Source organism: Lepidochelys kempii, chromosome 1, assembly GCF_965140285.1.
Source record: "Lepidochelys kempii isolate rLepKem1 chromosome 1, rLepKem1.hap1, whole genome shotgun sequence".
NCBI classification, from domain to species: Eukaryota; Metazoa; Chordata; order Testudines; family Cheloniidae; genus Lepidochelys; species Lepidochelys kempii.
In genome coordinates, this window is record NC_136380.1 from 338,201,426 (window position 1) to 338,215,475 (window position 14,050).

Here is a 14,050-nt window from a genome sequence, read left to right on the forward strand (position 1 = left end):
AACCAGAACACCAGGATTAACAGCTGCACCCTCTTGCAAACAGGACCATGCAAGAACAATTGCACATGTGAGAATGATCACAAGTGAAGGAACTCTCATCTAGGGGCTGGAACTTCAAAGCTCACTCCACCATCCTGGAGGAATTGTGGGAAGAGCCCCACCTACTGAATTACCCACACCAGATCCTGTGGCATGCTGGGTTTTCTCTGGCACTCCCTCATTCAAGCCCTGACTCTGGCCAACTTTCTTGTGAGATCCAACAGGATCCATGCAAAGTTGTGTGGCCGCAAGCCATTATTAAACCAATGGGATGAGTGGGGAAATAAATACATAAAAGCAAAGAAGTGAATAGTCTATAGTTGTTTTCAGGCTACCCAAACACAGGACAAAAGACCTAAAGCGAGGCATGCAGCAGGACTAGCAAAGCAGAAAGACAGAAGTTATGTGGGATACATTCACATGTAATGGTGAAATGCATAATTTCAGTTTCTTGGTTTGGCATTTATCTAGTAATGCACTAGCACCTGGAGGCATCATCCAATTGGCATTTGCTCCAACCCCTCAGACAGAGACAAACACCTACAAGATCTCTATCAAGCATTCTTACAACTACAATACCCCCCTGCTGAAGTGAAGAAACAGATTGACAGAGCCAGAAGAGTTCCCAGAAGTCACCTACTACAGGACAGGCCCAACAAAGAAAATAACAGAATGCCACTAGCCATCACCTTCAGCCCCCAACTAAAATTTCTCCAGCGCATCATCAAGGATCTACAACCTATCCTGAAGGACGCCCCATCACTCTCACAGATCTTGGGAGATAGGCCAGTCCTTGCTTACAGACAGTCCCCCCAACCTGAAGCAAATACTCACCAGCAACCACACACCACACAACAGAACCACTAACCCAGGAACCTATCCTTGCAACAAAGCCCGTTGCCAACTGTGCCCACGTATCTATTCAGGGGACACCATCACAGGGCCTAATCACATCAGCCACACTATCAGAGGCTCGTTCACCTGCACATCTACCAATGTGATATATGCCATCATGCGCCAGCAATGCCCCTCTGCCACGTACATTGGCCAAAATGGACACAAATCAGACGTCAAGAATTATAACATTCAAAAACCAGTCGGAGAACACTTCAATCTCTTTGGTCACTCGATTACAGACCTAAAAGTTGCAATTCTTCAACAAAAAAAACTTCAGAAACAGACTCCAATGAGAGACTGCTGAATTGGAATTAATTTGCAACTGGTTACAGTTAACTTAGGCTTGAATAAAGACTGGGAGTGGATGGGTCATTACACAAAGTAAAATTATTTCCCCATGTTTATTCCCCCCTGCACCCTCCTCTGTTCCTCAGACATTCTTGTCAACTGCTGGAAATGGCCCACCTTGATTATCTCTACAAAAGGTTTCCCCCCCCACCCCCGCTCTCCTGCTGGTAATAGCTCACCTTAAGTGATCACTATCATTACAGTGTGTATGGTAACACCCATTGTTTCATGTTCTCTATGTATGTAAATCTCCCCACTGTATTTTCCACTGAATGCATCCGATGGAGTGAGCTGTAGCTCATGAAAACTTATGCTCAAATAAATTTGTTAATCTCTAAGGTGCCACAAGTACTCCCTTTCTTTTTACAGAATAAGAGACGAGCCTTGTGCTGAGGACTTCACAATCTAAACACACAAGAAGTGAGATGGAATATTATTGTTCCCATTTACAGATGGGGAACTAAGGGACAGAGAGAAGTGACTTATCCAGCAAGTCAGTGCCCAAGCCAGGAATAGAACCTAAATCCCTGTCCTGTCTACTGGCCCTTATACCATTAAGGGATTAAACACTGCCATGTTGATGGATCTCATTTGAAGAACTTCAGAGAATGTTGAGGCACAGGAATAACAGCAGTAACCAGTAACAAAGGGGTTAAAATCATGTACAGTTAGTTTTGGTGAGAGGAGGGGGAGAAAGGAAAGATAGTCCAGCATTTAGGGTTCCAACCTGGGACTTGAGACACCCAGCAATCCCTGTGCTTCCGTCCACATTTGGCACCATCTTTCAATGTTTTTTGTACTGCGCGCGCTGTCTTCCCTTTCAGTCTGCAGGAATGGATCCCAAAGTGCTGAGGAATATGCTGATGGGACTCGCCAGCACATCACGAATGGCAGTCGAGTTACTCCTTAAGCTACAAACTGACAGTGAGGAGTCCGATGATGATGTCGGTTGCATAATACATACGACACAAGATTGCTTGTGGCATTCACGGACATGCTTACCGCAGTGGAATGCCACTTTTGGGCTCGGGAAACAAGCACTGAGTGGTGGGATCACATCGTCATGCAAGTCTGGGATGATGAGCAGTGGTTGCAGAACTTTTGGATGAGAAAAGCCACTTTCATGGGACTCTGTGATGAGCTTGCCCCCACCTTGCAGCACAAGGACACAAGATTGAGAGCTGCCCTGCCGGTGGAGAAGCAGATGGCTATTGCAATCTGGAAGCTGGAAACTCCAGACAGCTGCCGATTGGTTGCTAACCAGTCTGGAGTATGAAAGTCAACTGTTGGAATCATTGATGCAAGTTTGCAGGGCCATAAATCGCATCCTGCTCAAAAGAACCATGACTCTGGGTAATGTGCATGACATTGTGGCTGGCTTTGCACAAATGGGTTTCCCTAACTGCGGAGGGGCGATAGGTGGGACGCATATTCTAATTCTGGCACCAGCCCACCTAGCCTCTGAGTACGTTAATCCCCAAGTGTGTGTTTGCCTTTTTTGGCTGTGTCTACACTAGGAAATTTAGATGATGCTTTAGGGTCTGAACCTACAAATCTTACTGGGTTTGCCAACAGTATGATAAGAGGTGCTGTTTTAGAATGTATTAGATAACATGTAGGGCTGGTTGAAAACGGAATTCTGTCCCATGGGAAAGTCCAATATTTCAACATTTTGTTTCATCCCAGACTGAGACAGAGAGTAGAAATCTTGAAATTTGTCATGAAACAAAATATTCTGAAATATATCAGCTTTAGGAAAGTGTTTGTTTTGATTTGGTCAAAATGTTCCAACTTTATCATTTTGATTTTTATATTATATTCAATAATACAATGTAAAAGTTTAAACAATCTAGTCAGAACAAAATGTTTTGATAATAGGTAGTATTTTAACACATTAACATGTTGTAGCCTACGCTTCCCCTGACCCTATGGTTCACTTTGACCAGCTAACGCATGTTAAAATATAACTTGCCCTGTTGAATGTGTTTTGAAAATACACTCTTTATACCTGATGTAGACATGCCCCCTGAACTAGTATTCAGTGGAACTTCTTGCTTCAGCAATAGTTGTGTGATTACAGGGTATGTTTTAGCCCAAGTGTAGGATTGGGCTCTTAATTTCATTTCAAATGCATGATGTGACCATAAGGTGCTCAGATACTGTGGTGATCACCCTGGTATAAGAACCTAGATCGAATAGAATATCATGGTGCATACTTTTAAAGATTTCTTTGCTGGGTTATTACAAATCAAACATTTCTTCTGTTACTGGCTTTTCCCCCTCGGTTGCAGTATAAAACTCTGTCATCATTTATAAGAGCGCCTCCCACCAATCACCTACCATCGGCTATTTTAATTAACAAAATCAAAGTTTGAAAGCTCCCACTCCTTGACAACATCTCCAATGTACTTGCCCTAAGCCAAAAAGTGAGTCAGTGCAAGACCCAGGGGTTCTTGCTGCTACTTTTAAGGCAGTGTTGCTGCCATCTCTCTTTTTAAAAGAGCTCTTATGTTTAAATTTGAAAATTTCGGATAAAATCTATTAAAAAAACTAAAGAGCCATAAGGAACATAGATGACATTCAGTCTAGTTCAGGGAGCTTACACAAACCTCTCTGTGCCCCTTATGTCCCACTTAATACAGCACCTACATGGGATGTAAGTCTTGTTATGGCCCTCTGGACTGAAATGTATTTCACCCAATAACTGTTCAGGGAGTCTAAATCTAATGTCATTGCAGCCTCAAGTTGCTGGATGCCCCAAAGAAATCAGTAGGGTTGTGCAGTTGTAACAGACAGCAGAATCTGGCCCACGTTGTATGTTCTCTTGATATGTTTCAGACACATCGTGTTTTATTAAGATAATAGCCCTGATTCTCCTCTCATATGAGTGTAAAATCAGATGTAACTCCAGTAGGGTTACGCTGATGTAAGCGAGAAGGGAATGAAGCATACCAAGTATAGTAATAGCTAAGGAGAATGGAGGGTAGGGGGAATTGCAACTGCTCAAACTCAATAAATTAAAACATGCACCAAGCTGAAACATTACAAATGCAGAGTCTCATTCCAGGGCATGTGCTGTTAACATGTTTTCAAAAATGAATCTGACCTCTTGGAATCTAAAATAATAACAAGGGCCCAGATTTCAGTCTTTTTCATTTGATTGTATAACTCAGAAATGGTTTGGATTTTTTTAAAATTGATTTCATTTCCAAGAAAAGAAAACCACATTAACAACAACAAAAAAAAACCAAGACACTTTAGCTTAAAACTTGTTTGGCTGCACATGCCTGGTAAATTTTCTTCACAAATGTGGATATTTTGATTTTATGGATAGCATAGGACCCAATTTTGTAATTACAGAATAGATTGGAAAGGCTGTTAGTATATTGTAATGTGCAATTAAGTACCTAATTAAGTAATTGCCTCCTAATTCAAAGAGTCTCTTTTTGTGGAACTGTCTTAGAAAAAGTCCTGTCTAAAAATAAATAGAAACAGAGGAAAATAAATTGTTGCTTTTCTTTTCTGTTTTTAATTGATCTTTAATTTGTGAGAGAATGTAATGCTCCTGGGCCCAATCCTACAAGATGCTGAGTCGTTGCGAGTCGGAGGTGCTCAACAACTTATAGGATGAGCCTCCATGAAAGGCCAGGACTAATAACATATAGCTGCTTTGCAAACTTCCCTATATAGATCTGTTAATGTACTTCAAGTTCTTCAACTAGTCCAGTCCTAAGCCTCTCCTGAATGGAGATTGTCTATTCGCATGAAGGTTTTTATGATGTGGACAAATGGGGACTAGAACGAGCAACCTCATACTCACTTCTGACCGACATTTTTAGAAGGTGGGTTGGTCTATGGCAAGGGGCAGTTGGAGATCAGGTGATGTTTTGTGCAAATTGAGTCAGTGTGGTTGTATCTGTTTTGATAAGATATGTACATGTGCCGAAAGGTTTTGACAGCAATTTTAATTAAGTCTAAAAAAATCATAAGTGTCTCCCTAGGTGACAAGCTAGTTCTCTTAACCAGCGGTTCTCAAACTTTTGGCCATCACACTATTGCCATTGGATGGGGTGGCAGGGGGCAGTTATGGGCAGGAGGTCTGGGGGCGGTCAGGGGACCGAGAGTAGGGGTGGTGGATGGGGCAGGGGTCGCCAGGGGGCTGTCAAGGAACAGGAGGGGTTGGATGAGGCAGGAGTCCTGGGGGCCGTCAGGGGGCAAGAAGCAGGGGGGGCGTCAGATAGGGGGCGGGGGCAAGGCCATGCCTGGCTGTTTGGGGAGGCACAGCCTCTCCTAACCGGCCTTCCATATAATTTCAGAAACCCGATGCAGCCCTCAGGCCAAAAAGTTTGCCTGTCCCTGTCCTAGACCCTTTACTCACGACTCTGGGAGCTGGGCTTTAAGCCAAACACCAAGTATTGCAAGAGTTGTGATAAACTTCCTTCCTTTTCCACCTCTCCTCTGGGTTTACCCTTCCCACAGGATCAGGATCCTAGGGTTCCCACTTTGCTTTCTCCCCACCAGGTTTCCTCCTCTCGTCACTTGCCCCAGAAAGCAACGGCAGACCACCACACAACAGCCTTCTTCTGCTTTCACTTCCTGGCTTTATACAAGCCCCCCAACTACTCCTGCCCAGATGGGCTTGATCTTCAATTAGTGCTTGACAATCAAGCCTAAGTCTCACCCCAGTATACTGCCCCTCGGGAATTAACCCATTCTGAGCCACCTGAACCTCTTCAGGGGTGGCATGGGGTGAACACTCCATCACAATTAGATGAGATGCATGCTCTCTATACAGGTTTTCTCTTGGAGGAGTTTCCACTTGCAATTTCCCCCAATTTTCCCACCAGGGATGAATTTGTAAAATCTCCCCCTCCTAAAAGTCATAGATCTCGAGGTAACGGCAGAGGGCAGGAACAGCTGCATGGGGTCCAGTGCTGCTATACTGCTCCCTGGGCTCCTTCCTCTTCTGGGGATGACAGCATAGCAATACGGTACACTTAGGCTGCTAGTCAGCACAGTGATTCAGTCAGTTCAGGCTTCCTCTAACAACCGGGTCTGTAGTGTGGCTGGTGAGGCCTGAAACTATTGTGTTATGGCTTTATTTACAACCTTGAAAAGCACATCAGTGCATGGGATTTCTTTCAGATTCTCTACATAGTTGTTCAGGCTAATGTTTTTCTCCCACTACGTTCTCAGCAGGTTTGCAAGGACTGAGTGTAGAGGACTGGCCTCTTATAGGAGCACACACCAGGAAATGCAACTGGTTGGTGCAGTCAGAGGGGTTTCCGACCAAGTTAAAGGTTTGGTTTGCTAGAACCTCTTAGAGTCATAGAATCATAGAATATCAGGGTTGGAAGGGACCTCAGGAGGTCATCTAGTCAACCCCCTGCTCAAAAGCAGGACCCATCCCCAATTAAATCATCCCAGACAGGGCTTTGTCAAGCCTGACCTTAAAAACTTCTAAGGAAGGAGATTCCACCACCTCCCTACGCAGCGCATTCCAGTGTTTCACCACCCTCCTAGTGAAAAAGATTTTCCTAATATCCAACCTAAACCTCCCCCACTGCAACTTGAGACAATTACTCCTTGTCCTGTCCTCTTCCACCACCGAGAATAGTCTAGAACCATCCTCTCTGGAACTACCTCTCAGGTAGTTGAAAGCAACTATCAAATCCCCCCTCATTCTTCTCTTCTGCAGACTAAACAATCCCAGTTCCCTCAGCCTCTCCTCATAAGTCATGTGTTCCAGACCCCTAATCATTTTTGTTCCCCTTCGCTGGAGACTCTCCAATTTATCCACATCCTTCTTGTAGTGTGGGGCCCAAAACTGGACACAGTACTCCAGATGAGGCCTCACCAATGTCGAATAGAGGGGGACGATCACGTCCCTCGATCTGCTGGCTATGCCCCTACTTATACATCCCAAAATGCCATTGGCCTTCTTGGCAACAAGGGCACACTGCTGACTCATATCCAGCTTCTCGTCCACTGTCACCCCTAGGTCCTTTTCCGCAGAACTGCTGCCTAGCGATTCGGTCCCTAGTCTGTAGCTGTGCATTGGGTTCTTCCGTCCTAAGTGCAGGACCCTGCACTTACCCTTATTGAACCTCATCAGATTTCTTTTGGCCCAATCCTCCAATTTGTCTAGGTCCCTCTGTATCCTATCCCTGCCCTCCAGCGTATCTACCACTCCTCCCAGTTTAGTATCATCCGCAAATTTGCTGAGAGTGCAATCCACACCATCCTCCAGATAATTTATGAAGATATTGAACAAAACCGGCCCCAGGACCGACCCCTAGGGCACTCCATTTGACACCGGCTGCCAACTAGACATGGAGCCATTGATCACTACCCGTTGAGCCCGACGATCTAGCCAACTTTCTACCCACCTTATAGTGCATTCATCCAGCCCATACTTCTTTAACTTGCTGACAAGAATACTGTGGGAGACCGTGTCAAAAGCTTTGCTAAAGTCAAGATACAATACATCCACTGCTTTCCCTTCATCCACAGAACCAGTAATCTCATCATAGAAGGCAATTAGATTAGTCAGGCATGACTTTCCCTTGGTGAATCCATGCTGGCTGTTCCTGATCACTTTCCTCTCATGTAAGTGCTTCAGGATTGATTCTTTGAGGACCTGCTCCATGATTTTTCCGGGGACTGAGGTGAGGCTGACTGGCCTGTAGTTCCCAGGATCCTCCTTCTTCCCTTTTTTTAAAGATTGGCACTACATTAGCCTTTTTCCAGTCATCCGGGACTTCCCCCGTTTGCCACGAGTTTTCAAAGATAATGGCCAATGGCTCTGCAATCACAGTCGCCAATTCCTTTAGCACTCTCGGATGCAACTCGTCCGGCCCCATGGACTTGTGCACGTCCAGCTTTTCTAAATAGTCCCTAACCACCTCTTTCTCCACAGAGGGCTGGCCTTCTATTCCCCATGTTGTGATGCCCAGCACAGCAGTTTGGGAACTAACCTTGTTCGTGAAGACAGAAGCAAAAAAAGCATTGAGTACATTAGCTTTTTCCACATCCTCTGTCACTAGGTTGCCTCCCTCATTCATTAAGGGGCCCACACTTTCCTTGGCTTTCTTCTTGTTGCCAACATACCTGAAGAAACCCTTCTTGTTACTCTTAACATCTCTCGCTAGCTGCAGCTCCAGGTGCGATTTGGCCCTCCTGATTTCATTCCTACATGCCCGAGCAATATTTTTATACTCTTCCCTGGTCATATGTCCAACCTTCCACTTCTTGTAAGCTTCTTTTTTATGCTTAAGATCCGCTAGGATTTCACTGTTAAGCTAAGCTGGTCACCTGCCATATTTACTTGTGTGGCTTCTCTGTATTAGCTTAGCTGTAGAGGGTGAAATAGGGAGAAGCTGAGGGGTATGGTAACAAGGATTGAGATAGTGCCGAACGTAGCTGCTGATTGTAGGATCCCTGGACTGGAACCTGGAGTAGTGGGTGGGCCTAGTTTCCCATACCCACCACCTCATTGGGAAGACTACCTGGAATGGCACCCAGCCAGTGGATCTAGTAAGCCTTTGTTCCCCTGGAAGGGGAAGACTGTCTGGTGATCTGGATGGAGGGCCAAGCCATGAAGAGGAGCCACTGTGTCTCCTAGAGAGCAAGATGGACTGTGGTCCAAGGAAGGGGGCATCAGTCTGGACAGAACTAATCCCCAGATGCAGCTATGAGGACATAGGCACCGGAACTAGGGGCCTGGGGGATGCTGCACCACCCCCAGGTTTTACGTGGGGCTCCGCTCCTGACCTGAACATGGGGTCCGGGCTGCTGGCCCCACACCTGGGCTCTGCTCCTGGCTCCACACACAGGGTCCCAGCCTTTCACCCGGGGCTGCACTTCTGGCCCTTCCACACGGGGTCCCGGCTGCCAGCACCACGACCGGGGCTCTGCTGCTTGCCCTATACCCAGAACTCCACTCCTGGCCCTGTGCCAGCCCCCAGCTGTGGCCCCAGCCTTGGCCCCCTTATACCTGTCCAGGTCTGTTCCCTCCCACACACACAGACATGATCCTGCTTGAGGGGGGCATGGACAGGGGTAAGGGGGCTGGCTTTCAGCACCCCCACTATTAAAAGTGTTCCAGTGCCACTGTATGAGGAGGTGCACCCAGTGGTGAGTAAACCCCATGGCACTAATAATCCACACAAAATGTGTTAAGAGAACACTAAGACTGCATGTTTAAACACCCGGCAGTCAGGAAATGCCAACATTAAGGTTGCATATGTAATTTAACTGCTTCCTGCATTATCATAGAGTTCTTAAGTATAATCTTAGAAATACATACATTTTTGTGTGGCATTGCCTATGGTGTTTTAGAGGATTTCCTTCTTGAGGACTTCAGAACTGTCTAGCTTGCAAAAAAAAAAAAAAAAAAAACCCTGGCCATAGCATGTATAAATTCCATGATCTGGAACTGCTTGGCCAGATGCCACTGATCTGGTCTATGTCTCTTCACTGCAACCATTAAGACCTCCATGGCTTCTAAGTCTCATCAAATCAGGGCTGTCTCCTGTGTATCTTATTAAGCATGCAGCAGCACTCCTCAGTCTTGCTACATGTTAAAACATCCGCAAAAACTGAGTTTCTTGGGTCTCTTTCTCTGATGATTCAGTATTATTCGCAGTTAGATGGCTATGTATCCTCTTTGGCAAAAGCAAAGTTACATTAAAGCAATGTTGCTTGGTCAGTTTAGCTGCCAAATTTAGGTTATGTAACTCTGTTTATCAATAGAAATATTTCCATTATTTTTCTTTAACAAAACAAATAAGCATCCTCTTGCAGGGTTTGTAACTAATACATTGTAACAGGCTGCTAACACGGGAGAACTAGAAAATAGAACTGATTGGAATCATAACAGTAAACCGTGAAAGCAATTATGGTTGTGTCGGGGTGGCAAATGGTGATAAGTGATAAAGAAGTATATATTAGGCCCCAATCCTGCAAAGACACCTTCATGTGCTTAGCTTTACAATCAGAGTAGTTCCACTAACTTAAATGAACATACATATGCATAAACTCTAAGCACAAGTCTTTGCAGGATTGGGGCCTTATATGTTAAATAGTCTCTTATGTTAGTAAAGAGTTTTCAAAATATGTGATTTTTGAATCTGATTGACATTTTTGAACTGCATGCTAAATTTAAATGGCCCCTGGGGTTTCTCCCACTCTTCCCTAGTTCTTGCTAATAAACGTTATTGTCCGCTTTTGCTAATTCACTTTCCACTTCCTCCTGCAAATCATTAATACATAGTATTAAATAACCATGATTCCAGTACTGACCTCTGATACGCCTCAATATTTACTTCTCTTTACTCAGACAAGCAGATGTTTGTTATGATTTTGTTTTCTGTCACTCATTAAGGACTTTGCCCTTACTCCGTGATAAATTACTTAATAGTTTCTTTATGAGGGACTTTATCAAAGGCCTATGAAAATCCAAGTAACCTATGTTCACCCAGCTCACTGTTATCCACACAGTTTTATTACGTTTTCCCCAGATTATTGTAACAGTGTACAGAGTGCAATTTTCCCTTACGGAAGTTGTGCTTACTTATCCACATGTGCTACTACCCCGTTTCGCCCCTCTCCCCTTACACACACAATGATGGGAAGGCAAAGTGCGTATCTTGCAACTGTCCTAATTTCGCAGCTGGATGTACTTCCATTCCACATAGATCTCTCTCTGATTCGGGCATTTATGTGACCATCATTACTGTAGTATCTGAGCACCTATCAATTTTTAATGCATTTATCCTCACAGCACCCCTCTGAGGTAGGGAAGTGCTACTATCCCTATTGTACAGATGGTAAATTGAGACACAGAGATTAAGTGATTGACCCATGGTCTCCCAGGAAGTGTGTAGCAGAGAGGGAACTGAACGTGTGTCTCAAGTACCTATTGAGACACCAAACACCATTTTTATTTTTCAGATTTGGACTTAAACACTCCCTTACAGTATTTGCAATCGAAACACTGCGCATAGGAGCAGCCCACGCAAACCACATGAAAGCAAAAAAAGTTACTGTAAACACCTGAAACTGACTCTAGTCTAGTCTCTAGTCTGCAAAATGTGAACAAATGTAAATGGTTGAAAGTCATATTTTTAAATTTTCTCTTGATGTTAATAATGTAAAGTATAATTTGTAGAAGAGGTAATGACTTATTTTTCAGCATAGATTTTTAACCCAAATATCCCTATATTTTCCCTATATATAGGGCTTGAAAAAATGTTCCTGATACCTATTAGGTCAAGAATTAAGCCTTATCATCAGGCTGAAATACAACCATTCAGAGCCATGCACCTCCCAAGCTACACTCCCTTATCCTCTGTCTACTGACGGTCAGTCCACTGCTTGGGTCACAAGACCCTGGGCTTCCAATTACTGCTGCTCACCACCCCCCATACCAAATAAGTTACCACCTGGAGAGTCCTCCAATCAATTTGTGTTAGCCCCCAAATACAGAGTCCTCTTCTGGGGTGAGAAGTAGGAGCTGATGTTTCTCTTCTCCTGGACTGACCCCCATCCTGTCCTAAAACAGGAAGAAGCTGCTGAAGAGCAGTGAAGCCACATCCATCCTGAAGACCAGCGGTAACAGGTCCCCTGCCAACATTACCCCACCAAACAGCAGGCTCTTGGGTGGTCAGATCTCCTACCAGGCCAGCAGAGAAGGTTCCATATAGGGAGTTCACACTCATATCTTGCAAAACTCTCTGCTGGAGTGGTGTTAGGGTTGCCAACCCTCCAGGATTGTCCTGGAGGCTCCAGAAATTAAAGATTTATCTTTAATTAAAGATTGTCATGTGATGAAATCTCCAGAAATACATCCAACCAAAATTGGCAACCCTAAGTGGTGTTAGGACCAGCCTCCACTCTAGCTGAAATCCCCTGCTGGGTGGCAGCAGGAGCCAACCCCCACTAATGGAATACGACCATCAACTGCCTCCCCCTCAGCATGCAGAGACCTCTTTTGGGGTAGTAGGGTTCATGCTCCAGCTAGTGACACACCTCCCAAAGGCTCTCTGCTCAAATGGGTGCACAGCACATCCAAGACACCCTGCTCCTAACTGTACCACTAGAGCTGTTTCCCTGAAGATTTGTTGCACTATAATTGGTATAAACTAAACTGGAACAGGTACTGGAAAAGCATGCCCACACAGGGAGTAAAAGTGGTGTCATTATGTGGGTAGGTTTCCCTGTGTAGACGTTAAGCCCTTAGGAAGACAGCACCACATTAGTGATTCTCCATACAGGGTTATTTGGGCAAAGTAAGGGCTAGTTGTGTGGTGTTTGTTTTTCAAATGAAAGCTTAAATTCTGTAGACGTTAATGGCATTTTCCAAGGAAAATCCTACTTGGATTTTTTTCAACACCTCTGTCTTAATATGAACTAAAGATTTTTTTTTACAAAGCGATTGATGCCCTAAAGGTGAATGATACTTCTCTCCCAAAAGAGAAGAGCATGCTTTGAAACTGAAGTAGTCCAGACAGAGACTGATCTCAAAACTGTCTGTGCTACAACTCTTTCAAACGATTCACTAAAGAGCATAGTGCAGTTTGCATACTCAGCGGCGCTGCATGCTTAGGATTCCCCACTCTCCCGGCTTCGCACAGGAGGCCCACAGAAGTTTGCATTTCAATCCCCCGCCGCGTGCATGGCTGGAGTTAGCGAGTGTGGAACACTCCACTCCCCACAACTATACGTGAGCAAACCAGTGGAGTTTACAATTTCCCCCACCCCAGGCGTTACATTCACCCGTTCTCCGCCGGCGTGGCAGGGCCGGGGATCCCCCGGGGGTTTCACCCCCATTCCTCTAGGGAGTTGCAGGGCCGGGGATCCCCGGGGGTTCACCCCCATTCCCCTCGGGGGTAGCAGGGCCAGGGGTCACAGGGGGTTCACTCCCATTCCTCTCGGGGGTAGCAGGGCCAGGGATCACAGGGGGTTCACCCCCATTCCTCTCAGGGGTAGCAGGGCCAGGGATCACAGGGGGTTCACCCCCATTCCCTTAGGGAGTAGCAAGGCCGGGGATCACAGGGGGTTCACTCCCATTCCTCTCGGGGGTAGCAGGCCAGGGATCACAGGGGGTTCACTCCCATTCCTCTCGGGGGTAGCAGGGCCAGGGATCACAGGGGGTTCACCCCCATTCCTCTCAGGGGTAGCAGGGCCAGGGATCACAGGGGGTTCACCCCCATTCCCTTAGGGAGTAGCAAGGCCGGGGATCACAGGGGGTTCACTCCCATTCCTCTCGGGGGTAGCAGGCCAGGGATCACAGGGGGTTCACTCCCATTCCTCTCGGGGGTAGCAGGCCAGGGATCACAGGGGGTTCACCCCCATTCCCCTAGGAAATTGCAGGGCCAGAGATCACAGGGGGTTCACTCCGATTCCTCTCGGGGATAGCAGGGCCAGGGATCACAGGGAGTTCACCCCCATTCCCCTCGGGAGTTGCAGGCCCAGGGATTGCAGGGCCAGGATCGCAGGGGGCTCACCCCCATTCCCCTCGGGAGTTGCAGGGCCGGGGATCGCAGGGGGCTCACCCCCATTCCCCTCGGGAGTTGCAGGCCCAGGGATTGCAGGGCCAGGATCACAGGGGGTTCACCCCCATTCCCCTCGGGGGTTAGAGGCCTCCCTCGTCCCGGGCTCTCTCCCTCACTCTCCCGCTCTGGCGCCCTGAGTCTCGGCTCCTCTCTGCTCTTCCCTCCCCTTAAAGGGAGGTAGCTGCAGTTAAAGGCCTCTGGCCCCAGTG

General features: G+C 46.2%; 1 protein-coding gene across 5 annotated transcripts in view; it reads left to right on the forward strand.

The window, feature by feature from the left end:
- BEND7 (BEN domain containing 7) overlaps positions 1-2,636 on the forward strand; it is a 100,607-nt gene extending 97,971 nt beyond the window's left edge. For 4 of the 5 annotated variants that reach the window (XM_078851173.1, XM_078851174.1, XM_073328731.2 and 1 more), the window contains exon 9: positions 2,109-2,209. In XM_078851173.1, the coding sequence (XP_078707299.1) occupies positions 2,109-2,194 (86 nt within the window). In that variant the 3' untranslated portion in view covers positions 2,195-2,209. Of the gene's footprint in view, positions 1-2,108 lie in introns of all 5 variants that reach the window. The other variant, XM_078851181.1, reaches the window with a different exon arrangement.
- The last annotated feature ends 11,414 nt before the right edge of the window (positions 2,637-14,050 follow it).